At 55.6% G+C, this 14664-nt stretch overlaps 1 protein-coding gene across 1 annotated transcript in view; it reads left to right on the top strand.

Annotated features, from left to right (window-relative positions):
- Positions 1-14664, top strand: part of Plcg2 (phospholipase C gamma 2) — a 137249-nt gene that overhangs the window by 103128 nt on the left and 19457 nt on the right. The window contains exons 23-30 of the mRNA XM_047528056.1: positions 184-280; positions 1545-1611; positions 3217-3374; positions 7339-7441; positions 8664-8873; positions 10220-10365; positions 11187-11301; positions 12164-12331. Of these exons, the coding sequence (XP_047384012.1) occupies positions 184-280; positions 1545-1611; positions 3217-3374; positions 7339-7441; positions 8664-8873; positions 10220-10365; positions 11187-11301; positions 12164-12331 (1064 nt within the window). The remainder of the gene's footprint in view (positions 1-183; positions 281-1544; positions 1612-3216; positions 3375-7338; positions 7442-8663; positions 8874-10219; positions 10366-11186; positions 11302-12163; positions 12332-14664) is intronic.

Raw genomic sequence — 14664 nt, 5'->3', positions numbered from 1 at the left:
AAAACCAGAGGCAGAAGCTGCCTTTGAAATCCTCTGTCGTCACATAACGACAACCTCCTCTGGCCACGTGGCCAGTTGCCGCCTTTTCCCATCACAGTGGAGCCGCAGCCAGGGGTCTAATGAGCAGCAATGGATCGTTAATACCCGCGGGCGAAGGCTCTGACGCCCTCTGCTTTTATCCAGGTGGAAGGGAGACTATGGCACCAGAATCCAGCAGTACTTCCCGTCCAACTATGTCGAGGACATTTCAACAGTTGACGTTGAGGAAATGGAAAAGCAGGTGAGTCTCCGTCCTGCGAGGCTATTTTGTGGGGGGTCCCCGGAGCCATCTCAGGGGGTGAATTTTGACATGCACTGGTTGTGGTCTCTGAGCTTTGTAACAGGGAAGAAAGGGCAACGTGGAAATTGGGATTGGACCCAAGTCGCTATGGGCGGACTGGCCGTGACAAGCCCGTCCTCTTTAATCAGGCCGTGCTGGGCGGGAGGCTTTGAATCTGCAGAGAATTCCCCTGGGAGCCGAGGTAGCCGAGCGGGGGATTTGCCCTTGGCTTCAAGTGGTTTGCAAATGCAGCCGTAGACTTTGGACAGCCAGACGGGCAGAGCGTACCTGGTGTGAGTGACGGAGTGGGCCGGGCTGGACCGGGAGAGGTCCTCCTGTGACCCTGCCAGCTGGGTTTCTGCTCCCCAGCCTCTGCCTTTTGACCAGAGGCTCAGGGAGCAGCCACTTTCTCGGTGACAGCCCCATGCCAGGGTGACATCTTTGTGATGAGGACTTTGGGGTCTCTTTAGAGCCCAAAGCATTTATTTCCTAAGGGAGGTGGGACAATCTGGAAGGGCTTCCTGGAGGAGGGGACGTGTGAGCCTGAAAAGTCAAAATGGAGTTCGCCGCCAGGAACGGGCGGAGGGAGGGGTCAGCAGGATGCTGCTGTGTTGTGTGTTCCCGCTGAGGCAGAGGTTCATGTGTGTGTCCTGGTCACTCCTGCCAACAGTGGGTGTTAGCCTGGTGGGGCAGGGTGGGGCGGTGTAACCCGGAGGTGGACGCACAGTTCCACCCCTGTCCTGGCACAGGATGGTCTCCATCTCAGCTGGACCCTGGGATAGTTTAGGTGTGCGATGGCGGGAGAGCTGGTGGGAATGGGGGCGACCAGGGCTGGGGAAGATCATGGAGCAGAGCAGTTGCCTCCATGGGCCCTGGGGAGCTGCAGTGGGTTCTTGAGCTGGGGCATCGTAGGCCAAGAGTTCCATTTCATAGTAATGTCAGATAACGGGTCTCGGGTGTGTTTTGAAATCTGTCCCAGGATTCACCAGGCTTGTTTTTATGGAGGGGAAATGAGATACTGAACCTGTGGCATCTGCTGACCACTAGGTCCGCTTCATCTCCGAGCTTTGTTATTTAGCCCTCCTGGTGGACGGATCCTGTAGTGAAAGTGCATTTTAAACAATTCCACGGGCAGTGTCTCTGCTAAACCGTGTGCTTTGGAAACGGGTTGTCTTTTTATTATTCCTGTTACGACTACCATGAGTTATGTCTTGTTTCTTCACAGATTATTGAAGACAATCCCCTAGGGTCTCTTTGCAGAGGAATATTGGACCTCAATACCTACAATGTCGGTATGTGCACACATTGTTTTAGCAGCTCCCAGAGCCTGACCCCAGACCCACCCCAAGCAGAGGGGCAGCAGACATGGTCCTGTCTGGTGGGCGCTGATGTTGGCTCCTTCCCTGCCTGAGCTGAGCGTGTCTGGGCCGGGCTGGTCCGTGGTGCTGATGGTACCAGCTGGGAAGTGGGTGCTGAAGCAGAGTCAGTACCTGATGGGTTCTCGATGACTGTCAGCTCTTGTCCCCAGTGTCATCTGTCCAGGTTTCTCGTGGCTTCTGAGGTTGGCAGCCAGCTGAGCTGGAGCATGGGGCCGGGAGTCTCGACTTGTAAGACCAGCTCTGCCACGTAGTCACTATGAGGTGGCATGCCTGTCCCTTCTCTCTGTTCACGCAGGGACCAGGAAACCAAGACTACCCACACTGGGGTCTGGGGCCAGTGGGAAGCGAGGCGTGACCCAAGCGTGGCCTGGGGCAGTGGTGGCAGGCTTGGGTTTGCAGGGGCCCCCCGGGTCTGGGGCTGGCCTGTGTTTAAGTGGAGGGCTCAGGCCGTGAGACGCGTTCGGCCTCCACGCTGCTGCAGCACGCTGATTGGTTAGCCTGGGCTCGCTCCCCACGAGCCCCTCCCTGGGGAGTTCTGGTGGTCCCCGGGGGCTCAGAGGACAGCTGTCCCAGGTGCTTCCTGCCTCCACACCAGCCCTTCGATTTCTGCCTTGATCACTTGTTCTGTTTTCTCTCTGGCAACAACCCAGTGGGGTGGCTGGGTGGAGGGATTCTATGCCACCATTGCCAGATGTGAAAACCGAGCTCCGCAGTGACCATGGCACCTGCCTGAGTCCTGGGGGCTCCCCTTCCCCCGCCATGCATGTCCCTCCCTCCTGCAGAGCAGAGGCACCGGGTAGGGAGTCACTGCCAGGTTCGATTCTGCCACTACCGCCTGTGTGACCTCACGTGTTACTGTCTCTCAGAGCCTCAGTTTTCTCCTGTAGAATGGACACAACAGGTAGTCGTACCCACAAGGCTGTGATGAGGACTGGATGAGACACAGTGCCTGTCACCACTTAGGGTATCGTCTGGCATCGGGAGCTCAGGAATCTTAGAGCTAATCTTTCTAGGTGGATGATTTCCCCTCATAGTTGTGATTGTTTTCTATCTAAATACTTTTTCCATGTGAGTGAACCCCAGGCCTCGGCTCGCCTGGCCGACGCTGGCGGTCCCTGGTGCTCTCTGCCGTGGCTGCCTGCTCTGGGTCTGCCCCGTCTCCTGTGCTCTGCTCTCCTGTATCTGTGTCCAGGTCTCTCCCTCCTTTCTCTTATGAGGAAACCAGTCCTTGGATTTAGGGTTTATCCTGAACCCTGGATGTCTCAGGATCGTTCACTGAGCACATCTATTTCTGCATAAGGTCACCTTCACAGGGACTGGGGACTTGATGTTTGTTGGAGGCCACTACTGAACCCTCAGGGCACTTAGGGCAGGGCCGTGTGTGGCGTCCACACGCTCCAGTCAGGGCCAGGGTGACTTGCAGTGGCGGCTTGGGTTGGCTCCTGGGAGAGGTGGCCTGGCGGGGTGCAGTTTGGTCTTCAGGATATGTAACAGGACCTTCTTTTCCTCCTGCCCAAGTGAAAGCCCCGCAGGGGAAAAACCAGAAACCTTTCGTCTTCATCCTGGAGCCCAAGAAGCAGGGTGACCCCCCGGTGGAGTTCGCCACGGACAGGGTGGAGGAGCTTTTTGAGTGGTTTCAGAGCATCCGGGAAATCACCTGGAAGATCGACACCAAGGTAGGCCTCTGCTCACCTGGGCACAGGTGAACCTGGCATTCCCGGTTCCTGGCACTCTGCTGAGGCCGCGGGTGCGTCCTGGCAGCAGGAGAGCGGGCCCAGGGGCCACACGGTTCAGGGCGCAGGCGAGGCTGTTTCCAGGGCAGCCCTGTCCTTGGGCGGTGGGGAGGGACACTGGAGGTCCCTGGGAAGCTGGGCCCAGTCTGAGCCTTCAGGAGACTTGGCGTGTGCAGTGACCCCCCTGCCAACGCATCCTACCCAGGAAGTACCGCCTTCCTCTTCTGAACGTTTTCTTGTCCTGTGCATCTTACAAAGCAGCCTGGATCCTTCCATGGCCAGCGGTCACTGAGCTTGCCTCCCTGGTTCTGGAAAGAGCCCTGGGAACAGGGGTGAATGAGATCTGTCCCTGTGGTGCACCCCCTCTAGGTGGGGACAGGCGGTTGGGGTTCTTCAGTTGAGCATCAGCACCTGGCTGGAGTGTTTTGAGGTTGGGGTAAGGCAGAGGTTTGGTGTCGGGCAGGTTGGGCCTCCATCCTGGCAGGTTGGGACGTGGGGCCTCAGCTTCCTGGTCTGCAGAACGAGGACCAGAGGCTTGACTGAAAGGTGAGGGCACCGGAGGGTGTGTGGTGAGGCTGGGCGCGTGCCTTGTGCACAGCCTTGGTCCTCACGTTGTCACTGTGCCAGGAGGATGTGGGGAGCTGCCGCGTCGTGAGGGATGGCGGGGGGTGCCCTCCTCTTTCCTGTGGAAAGAAATTTAGAGTTTCCCGCACTCGCCTGCTCCTGGGGTAGAGCTCCCTTGCTCCGGCCCCCGGATCTCAGGGTGCAGTCCAGTCTCTCTCCTCTAGAGACTGGGAGGGTCACCTGCAGCAGCCTGGTTGCCCCTTCCCTGGTCCTTGTCACCAAGGCCTGCTGACTCACCCTGTCAACCTCTCTGCAGGGCAGTTACCATCTTCAGAAGGCTTTCTGTAGAAGGACTGTCACTGGATACCCTCCCTGGCAGGGTCTGCCATCTTTCCCTTGTTCCAGAAAGCCAGGGACCTTGTCACACCATCACCAGTCACTCGCGATGACCTGTGAGCTTGTGGCCAGCAAAGCTGCTGTTCCCACATTCCCTGACAGGGACACCGCGCCTTCCTGCTAGTTCTTCTGATGTGGTCCAGATCTGAGGCACCAGGGGGCGCCACCGCCCTGAGGTTCGTTTGAAAGTCATCCCTCACCTAGGTGTGTCCTCATTGCTAACTGTGTGTTGTCACGGTGATCCGTGTGGTACCACCTGATGGCATGTGACCCTCCGGAGCGTGTTCCAGTGGTTGGTTCTGGTCCTCCTAGCTGAGGATGGAGAAAGCCAGCGGTGACGGCCCTGCGTGTCTGTTCCCAGGCACCCAGCCTCCTGGGGGACGCTGCCGTGTGGGCTTGGGCACAGGGCGGAGACCGGCCCCTCTGCCTGGTGCATCCTGGAGAACAGTGTGGCCTCACATGAGGCGCCTTGGCCCCCTCCTGCCTCTCTCTCGCCTCTCCTGCCAGGGAGGTTTTCTGAAATTAAACCTTGCTCTTCAAGGCTGCTTTTTGCTGCCTTTGATCTATATTCCTGTTTAATTGGTTTTTACATTTGCTAAAATTTCATGAGAACAACTTTTAGTCTTCTTATTACATTTGAGGGTTAAAGAAAACAGGATTCGGCGGAGTTGGCCGAGTTCCGGCTCTGGGCGCGGCGTCCCGTGTGAGGGGCTGGTCGGGCCGAGGAGCGAGGCCGTCCTGCCCGGGCTGGAAGCCTCGCTCCTCACCAGACCTCACCGCCTGCCCGGGCGCCGGCTCAGGCACGTCTGTACACAGTGCCCGATCACTGCCTCCAGTCGATGGCCAAGGCCAGCCACTGCCGTCCCCCTAGCGAGCGAGTTTCCAGAGCTCTGTGTTGGACGCTCTAAGGTGGCCCAGGGGGTGGCACCTTCAGTGCAGAGAGGGAGTGTTAAGCCACTTCGAAGAAGCAACTGGCATTTCCTCTTGAGCTGGTGTCGTCGTCTGTGGAGTTGAAAATCAGCTGCAGCCCCCACTTGTCATTGCTGTGCCTGGTGAGCAGGGACAATATTCCGTAATTCCAGCTGTGCCTGGTGTCCTGCCCACCCTTGTTCTAAGCGACTCTGTCGTCAGTGGAGGTGAACAGTGTCCTTGCTGGGGTTTCCTGTACCCGCCGGAACCCTAGGTGAAACTTGTGCACAGGAGTGCAGAGCTGGGTTGATACCAGGGCAGGAGCAAACGCCGTGGTTTGGAGAGATGCTGGCCTGGTCTGCCTGGCGGTGTTGGGTTGGCTGAGGCCTTTGGAAGTCACGGCGCGCCCCACGCCCACCACAGCCTTGCACACTCCTGCTTTGGTTGCTTTGTACCCAGGGACTCCTGGGAATCACGGAAAGGGTTGGACTGGGTCAGGTGTGGGCAGAGGAGCTGGGGTGTGTCGTGGGGGCTCAGCTGCAGGCAGTGCCGTCCTGACATTGCCAGAGTCTGCTTTGGTGGCAGGAATTAATGTCAGCACCCTGGCAAAGGTGTTCCCATGGGAGAGCCCGGCTGCGTGCCTTTGCTTGCTCTCCAGTGTGACTTTCTAGTCCTCTACCTAGGGAGGCGCCTCCCAGGGCAACCTGAGCGGCCACCATTGCTGATCCACTGAGGCTTCCTGTTTGGCCCGGAGGGAGGAGTCCTGTTAGCTTCATATTTCAGTTCAGGAAACTGAGGCTCCGGGAGGCTGCATGGCTTTCCCAGTTGACCCAGTATTTCTCAGAGCCTGGTTTCCAGTTTCCACGTCATAACCCTGGTGTTCTGCCACCCTCTCACCAAGTGCACTCATTGCCTGACCACTTGCCACCTGCAGGGCCCTCCTGCCAAGGGACGCGGCTAGGGGCCACTGTCTGAGCATTAGCATTAGAGAGCATTAAGTTAGGACAGTGGAACAGGGAAGGTCAAGGCTGGGCCTGGCAGAGCCGGCTGGGGCAGCAAGAGGCATGGACGCCTTCAGGAGGGCCAGGGCCCTTCCCCGTCTCCATGCAGGCTTCCCAGAGAAGGGAGAATTTGGGTGCGTCCAGAAGAGGGCTCTGCTGGACAGGCCCAGGAGCGGACGAGGGGCTAGGAGCCTGAGGGTGCTGCTGTGGTTTGGAGACCGACTGTGAACCATGGTGCTGTTGGCTATAGGGGCGGTTTAGTGACATCTTCTCCAGGAACTTTGGGTCCCTGATCCTCAGCGTTTGGTCTTGACATCAGCTAGTTGTGTTGTCTCCAGTAAGCTGCTCAACCTCTCTGTGTACATGGAGATAATTTCTGCTTCTTGGGATGTGTGGGCCAAATAATATCCATCAAACACTTAGTGTGTGGTGCCTGAAGCTAAGCACCTCCCCCGTGGTGACTTTATTAAATATTCTCTTGCGCTCCTCGCTGGGCCAGGGAAAGACTGATGGACTCTGGAGGCCTGCTGTGGGTGAAGTGAGCAGCTCGTCCTTACCTGCTAGAGTTAGATTGGGCAGTGAACCTTATGGGAAAATGCCTCTGGGGTCCATGCACGTGGCCTGGGCCCTGGGGAGAGAGGAGAGCCCTTTGGGTGGAGCCACACTGGGCAGAGTTGGAGGTTGCGCATGTTCGGGGCACATGTGCTAAGGTGGCCTGCAGGGTTTGGAGAACTGGAATTTGATGAGCTGCCACTGGGCTTAGGGAGGGGCGGGTGGAAGGCAGGAGAAGAGGGGTCCTGTCAAAGAGGTCTCCTCCCCTGCCAGCCAGGCCCCCACCTACTTGAGAGAGCTGTGGCCAGGACTGGACTGGACACCAAATCGGGGTGGAAGCTGCTCGGTGGAGGGGCAGGGGCATCTTCAGGGCAGGAGAACAGTGAACCCCACAGAAGTTCTGAGTGTGCAGGAGGGGAGGGGGACGAGGGGCCAGAGGAGCTGGTGGCCTGGGGTTGCAACTAAAGATGGTGGCATTTCAACAGGAGAACAACATGAAGTACTGGGAGAAGAACCAGTCCATCGCCATTGAGCTCTCGGACCTGGTGGTCTACTGCAAGCCCACCAGCAAAACCAAGGATAACTTGGGTAACCCCCTCCCCGTGACCGCCCTGGGCTCTGAGCAGCGCTTCCTGTTGAGTCTGATGCTTCGGGGCAGTGTTTTCCTGCTGGCTCTTTACTCCTGGCAGAAGTCACAGCTCCTTTGTCCCCGGCCCCTTAGGTGTCTCAGTAGCCAAACCTGCTCAGAGGGCGGCTGCTGTAAAAATGGCCATGAACTTGGTGACTGAAAACAGCACACATCTGTGCTGGAGGCCACAGTCCTGGAGGCCAGACATCTGAGGCCACTGTCACCAGGTCAAAACAAAGGTGCCAGGGGCTGTACTCCTTCCAGAGCCCCAGGGGAGCTTCCAGTCCCTGCTTCTCCCAGCTTCTGGTGGCTTCTGGTCCTTTGACCTTCTTTTCCTTGTGAACGCAGCAGGCCCACCTGGAAATCCAGGATGGTCACGCAGTCCCACACTCCTCAATCACATCTGCACTGTCCCTTTTCCCATTTAACAGCAGATTCATAGGCTCTAGAGCTGAGGTCCTGGATGTGCTGGTGACCAGGGTTCAGTCTACCCTGGCGGAATTAAAAAGTGGGTCTTCCACCAAATTCTGCGTAGTAGGCAGGTCCCAGGGCTCTCCAGGTCCAGGGAGAGATGCGGAAGCTCTGGGTGGGCCCGGCTCAGCGTAGCCAGTTTACTGCTGGCTGTCCCTCCCCAGCTGGGTGGTGGGACATGTCACAGCGAGGTGACCCATGTCCACATCCCTCCTGCCCCTCCTTTGCCATTTACCCATCTGGGCGCCCCTTCTTGTCACATCCCTGCCCACAGGCAGTAGCATTTGGTTCTCACTCCTCCATGATTCGGGGTTCATTCAGCTTGTCTCTGGCATCCTGAGGAGGGAGCCGATCTCTCTCTGCATCTTCACCCTAAGATCCATACCTTCCTGTTTCCGCACGACACCCGCTCCTCCCCTCTCTGTAACTGTACTTTAGTGCTTTAGGCTTCAGGGATGCTAATAGTTCTAATCAAAAATTGTGACATATCTGGACGGAAAGACTGGAGAGACTGGGTCCCTTTGTATTGTGTGCGGCCCCTGCGGCCCCCGAGGGAGGTGGGCAGAAGCACATCATCACTACTGGAGCGTCCTGTCGAGGGACGTTCCTGGCTGCCCTTCACCACCTGAGCACCCACGCTCGGCACCAGGTATCCAGAAAACGCGTGGGCGAGACCCGTGAGAGTGAAGTGCGACCTGCCTCTGTCTGCAGAAAACCCCGACTTCCGGGAAATCCGCTCTTTCGTGGAGACGAAGGCGGACAGCATCGTCAGGCAGAAGCCCATCGATCTCCTGAGGTATAATCAGAAGGGCCTGACCCGCGTCTACCCCAAGGGACAGAGAGTCGACTCCTCCAACTACGACCCCTTCCGCCTGTGGCTGTGTGGCTCCCAGATGGTGGCGCTCAACTTCCAGACCGCAGGTGAGGGAGGACCTAAGGCAGCCGGGCCAGAGGGGGCCACATCGTTCCAGGCAGCCAGCTGGGGGCCAGTGATTTGTCGGAGGAACTGCAGGGCTCAGCCAGAACGCCAGTTAGTGCAGAGCCCAGCGGCTGAACTGAATGAAGGGGACCCATGGCCCTGTGTGATCACTGGTCTGGCTGAAGAGAAGGAGCTCTATTAGCCTGTGTAATGAAAGTCTAGGAGTTGATTTGTAGCTTCAGGCTCAGCGGGATCCAGGCTCAGCAGCTGTCTTGGGGGCTTACTCCTTTCGGCCACCCCTCTTCGGGGACCTCATGCTCACTCTATCTCACCCAGAGATATTCACATGCTGGGGAAAACCAACATGCACAGCTTTGGGACATAAATCACGGTGCTTTGCACTGTTGTTACATTCTTTTTATAGCCACTGAGTGGAACTGTCATTTATTTAACAAGCCTCCTGTGGAGGCACAGCTAGGCCATTGCCCATCCTTGGCTCTCAGAGGCAGCACTGCCTTCTGGACCCTCCCGTGAGCATCCTTCGGATGCAGGCCCACATCTGAAGGGCACAGGTCTCAGAAGAACTAGGTGGGTCACGGGGCACTTGTGTTTGCCTTTGATACGCTTTGCCTGCAGAAAACCACCGAGCATCTGTATGGAGTTGTGCCTGAGCCGAGACCCTTTGCCAGACGGCGCCCCCTAGAGACAGTGGATGGGAACACAATTGCGTGGAAGTTTGAATTCACATTTTTGGCATAACTTCACCAGTATAGGGTTGTTGTTTTGTTTTGTTTTTTGTTTTTTGGTACTGGGGATTGAACCCAGGGATGCCACGTACCCAGCACTTTTTATCTTTTATTTTGAGATAGGATGTTATTAAGTTGCTTAGGGCCTCACTAAATTGCTGAAGCTGGCCCTGAACTTGCAATCCTCTCGCCTCAGCCTCCTGAGTCACTGGGATTACAGGCACGTGTCACTGTATCCAGCTAAAATGATTTCATTTGGATGCATTTTTTTTTCTTTGTAGATATTTTTAGCTTTCAGTAGTTCCTCCCCACCCCCGCCCCTGTTGTTGTTTTGCGGTGCTGGGGATGGAACCCATGGCTTTGCATAGGCTAGACAGGTGCAGTAATCCTGAGCTGCACCCCAGCCCTGTTTTAGCAGGTTTTAGTCTTTTGTGGTCCTACTGGCCTACTTGGAAAGGTGTTCCTACACCTGACATTGTCCTCGAAGTCAGATACTCACTTGCACGACTGTCCCAAGTTGTCTGGGAGAGCGGTACCCGGCATCCCTGCCCGGGGGCCCATGTCCCGGGCTGCCTGACAGCGGCGCTCGGCTGTCCTTGCAGACAAGTACATGCAGATGAACCACGCGTTGTTTTCGCTCAATGGTCGGACGGGCTATGTCCTACAGCCGGAGAGCATGCGGACAGAGAAGTACGACCCGATGCCGCCAGAGTCGCAGAGGAAGATCCTGCTGACTCTCACTGTCAAGGTAGAGCCCTCCGGGGTGGGGCCTCGCTGCCTTAGAGGCCCAGAGAGCTTCTGGGGCTAGTGGTGCCTGTCGTCCTGTCTAAACCGTCAACGTCTGCAGTCCCCTCCAGAGTGCTGTCCTGGGGGAGGGGAGCGCCTTAAACCCATTCGGGTGACCTCTCCTGGTCCTCTGTGGGAGAGGCATGATCTCTCCCTGGGTCCCTGTGAGGTCTGCCTCTGGCTAGGAAGAGAGAGAGAGGCAATATGGACGTGACATCGGGTCTCAACGGAGGAGAGCTTGCCCCCCTGTTGGCCAGTTTTAGGGGTCAAAGCTTTCTTAAGTTAATCCTATTTTCAGAGAATGTGTTGGTTTTTCTAAGTTAAGTGGATTCCATTTCCCACGAGCTTAAGGATGGAGAAGTGAAGCGCGTGCCACCTAAGGTCTTTGTTTAATACAGACCTGTTACCGAATGAGTGCCCTGCTCTCCTCCGCCCTGTCCTGTCTGGGAAATCCAGCACAAGGCACCCAGCCTTGGTGGGTGCTCACCTGGACCCACCTGTTGGGTCAGATGACAAGGGGCTTGGTCCAGGCTTCTCCTCCCACCTGGGAACCCACCTCAACCCTCCACCCCATTTCCTCATCTTCCAAGGGGAAGCAGCGATGGTGGACACTCAGGAGCCACACCCTAGAGGGTTGCTATAATTCTGTGGATGAGGCTGGCTTTGAACTTGTGCAGCCGGACCGTAGACGCAAACAGAGCCCATGCCTTGCTGCTTTGTGGGACAAGCTCAGCCCCTCCTTATGGACCTGGGGGAACAGCACACTTACCTCCCGTGTCCTAGGTTCTTGGCGCTCGCCATCTCCCCAAGCTTGGCCGCTCCATTGCTTGTCCCTTCGTGGAGGTGGAGGTCTGTGGAGCCGAGTACGACAACAGCAAGTTTAAGACGACGGTTGTGAGTGAGTAGCCTGGGCCTTTCCTTGAAATGCCACCCAGTTGGCTCACGCGCAGATGCTGTCCCCAGGGGACTCTGAGTGCGCTTTGTGGTCCAGCCCTTTTCCTGTGCCCCTCTGTGCCCATGGTTCAGGGAGGGGACAGGAAGGGTGGCTCTCCTACTGCACTGGACCTGTTCCGGTGCTGTGCCTCCGCCTGCCGGGCCCGGCTCGAGGGCAGGGCTTCTGCGCTGCCCTGGGATACCAGGTGGGTTTCCTTTGCGACAACCCAGACCTGACACGTGTGTGAACTGAAGGCTAAGAAGCAGAGTGGGGCCTGGGGAGTTGGGGCACACATGGCTGACCTGGCGTCATTCAGTCCACCCAGGGTGACCTCGGCCGGTAGAGGGCAGGAAGGACCGGTGAGCTGTGGCCTTTTAAGATGCAGAATCACGGTCCCTGACCAAGGGCAGCCTATTGCACGACTTGGCTGCTGACCAAGTGGCCATTCTGGAGGCTGGGTCCCCCCTGTCCACTCCAGAGATGACCTTCAGGGACCCTCAGCCTGCTGCCCTGACTGGGCAGTGGCACGGCTCTCACCTGTCCTTCCAGCCCCACACTGGCAGCCCCAGCTCCTGCCCCCTCACAGGAGGCGAGATGGGAGACGTGCCCTCTTTCTCTGTCCCCGAGGGCCAGCCCACACTGCAGCTCGCCCAGGAGTGCTCACTCGGAAAGAAAACAAAACCCCAAAACCCAAAGACCAGGGCTCAGCCCTTCCTGGGTCTTGGTGTAGATAGGGCGTATTTGTGTGGTTGCCAGGGATGAAGAAACTGGCTTTCCGGGAGGGCAGGGCGAATGCAGCCTCTGACGAGCTTCCGTCTCCTTGCAGATGACAATGGCCTCAGCCCTGTCTGGGCTGCAACGCAGGAGAAGGTGACGTTTGAAATTTATGACCCAAACCTCGCATTTCTGCGCTTTGTGGTTTACGAGGAAGACATGTTCAGCGACCCCAACTTCCTGGCTCATGCCACTTACCCCATTAAAGGCATCAAATCAGGCAAGAAGCATTCTAATCAAGACACTTAATTTGGGCCAGAATTGTTCTTTGATCTGTGCTGCTTTAAAAAGAATGAAAAAATACTTTTCCCGGTTTTGATCAAATCAGTGCAAAAGTGATTGGGTGGCTTGGAGCTGGGCCCCCTCTGAATATTTAGCCCTCAGGTGGGAGGAAGAGGGTGAAAGGGGTGCCGTGGTGCTGTGCCCTTTAAGACTTGTGTGCCAACTGCAGCGTTTGTGCACTGTTGGCCTGGCGCTGCTGTGGCGCTCCCTGGATGGCGTGGAGCCAGGGTCCCCAGGGGAGGCTCAGTCTTGGGTTCAGCTCCCCCAGACCTTCAGAACTCACCTTCCTCTTTTATAAAATTGGGGGTGTTGATTTCTTTGCATTACTATAATTTTATTCCATGCTGAATAAAACACAAAACCCCTTCATGGATAGACAAGGGTCATTTTGTGTTTGCCTTGAACCTGGCTGGGTCCTATGACCAGCTTATAAGAACCTGACTCCTTGTTGCTCTGCCCATTGAGTCCTGGAGGCTCGAGCCCCTCAGTGCAGCTTCCAGAGCCATGGTGGGCAGGGACCGTGGCCCAGGAGCTCAGGGCTGCTTCCTGGGCCATCCCCTCCCGAGGTCCTGCTCTGTAAGGCAGCTGTCCTCATGTGGAGGGCAGTTTCTCTAATCTCCTTTCCCATGGGATTTTGTGTATGAGGTTGACAACCAGGTGCCCCCTGGATGTTGAATTTCCTCCCTGCCTTTCTGGGTGTTTCTGATGCATGAGAGGTAAGATTGGAGACCTTCTGGAAGTCACGTTTCCCTGTTCTCTAAGAAAGATTTTTCAAGAGAAAGATGTTACTCTCATTTTAGTCATTTATATTAAAAAAATAGTCTTTTGATGTTGTTGGGAAACTCAGGCTACCTGCAGAACTGTACTGGATCCTTTCTTTTTCAAACGTGGATCATGTTAAGTGTTCTTGAACTTCTGCCGGTCTTAGTATCATAAATCCGACCGTTTCTTCCACTGGACACTAGCCCAGCTTCTGAGTAGCAGGCATGTTGGGGGCTCCAATCAGCCCAGGAATCTACATGTTTGGCCAGCTCCTCAGGTGGCCCTTGGATGGTACTTTGAGAAAATTGGGTGGGGCCAAGGCTGCCCATCTACCATTGAGGAAACCAATCCCAAGTGAATAGGTTGAACAAGCATTTCAGAGAATGTTTAAACCCTCTGCTTTCTTTTTCTCACTTTAGAAATACCCATTTCATAATTTAATGACTATTCATTTGTAAGTCCCGGAGGCCTGATATTTGGCAGCCCTTACTTGGTAACTTGCCGATTCTTTAAACTATTTTAAACCCAGCAATTAAGCTGCGATGCTCTAATTTTCCATGTGCTTTGTTTGGATTAGCCTCATCAGGAAGGCTTGGGGGATGATGCAGGAGGTGTAGATGTTGGGAAATCTTTACAGGCCTAATGCCATAATGGATTTCTTTTTATGCCAACTGTGCCGGCCATTCCTGACCATACTGCTACCCCTCGTTGCTCTGATGTCCTCCTGAGGGATGGGGGGCAGGAACCTTGTACCCTCTCCCAGTCCCTTGGAGAGAGGTCAGGATTGATGGAGCTTCCTCAGTGTATGGCTGAAGTATCAGTCCACCCAGATGATAACTTGGAGATATAAAGAACAGAATCTCGGGACTGGGGAGATAGCTCAGTCGGTAGAGTGCTTGCCTTGTAAGCACAAGGCCCTGGGTTCGATCCCCAGCACCCAAAAAAAAAAAAAGAACAGAATCTCAAGGATGATTACGGATGTGACCCTCCCCTACCCGCGAGATACAGCAGGGACCTCCTCACTCCCCTTTCCAGCTCCCAGCAGTGCCCGATGCCTCCATGTTTGTGGGAGGAGTGAAACAGAATGAACCGTACCTCTGTGCACGAGGCGTCAAGGGCCTTCTGAGCACGAAAATGAACCTGGCTCACTGTTGTGAGGGATGCATTTAAGCCCTCACACTAGCTGGGACTCAGGCAGGAAGGAAACACCATTTATTGCATTAGGTACTTTAACATCTTTCTCTTTTAATCCTCACAGTAATCCTGCGAAAGAGATTTTATCATCTTTGCCTCTAAAATCTGAGCACTGTATGAATTAACCAGTTCAAGGTTGCTAGACCAGAGCTGGGACTTCCCCCTATTCTTCCTCTTGAGATCTCTTATTGCCACCAGGTGCTAAAAGCCCCAAATACTGATCTTATTTTAAAAATTTCTCTGTGAAATAACCAAAAGAAGAGTAAAAATTCTATTTTTGGTGAAATTGCAAAACACCTTTCATCATCCCTAACT

Source organism: Sciurus carolinensis, chromosome 16 (assembly GCF_902686445.1).
Source record: "Sciurus carolinensis chromosome 16, mSciCar1.2, whole genome shotgun sequence".
Taxonomy (NCBI): Eukaryota; Metazoa; Chordata; class Mammalia; order Rodentia; family Sciuridae; genus Sciurus; species Sciurus carolinensis.
The sequence above is the reverse complement of the archived record's forward strand: the minus strand, read 5'-3'. Positions and strand labels throughout refer to the sequence as shown.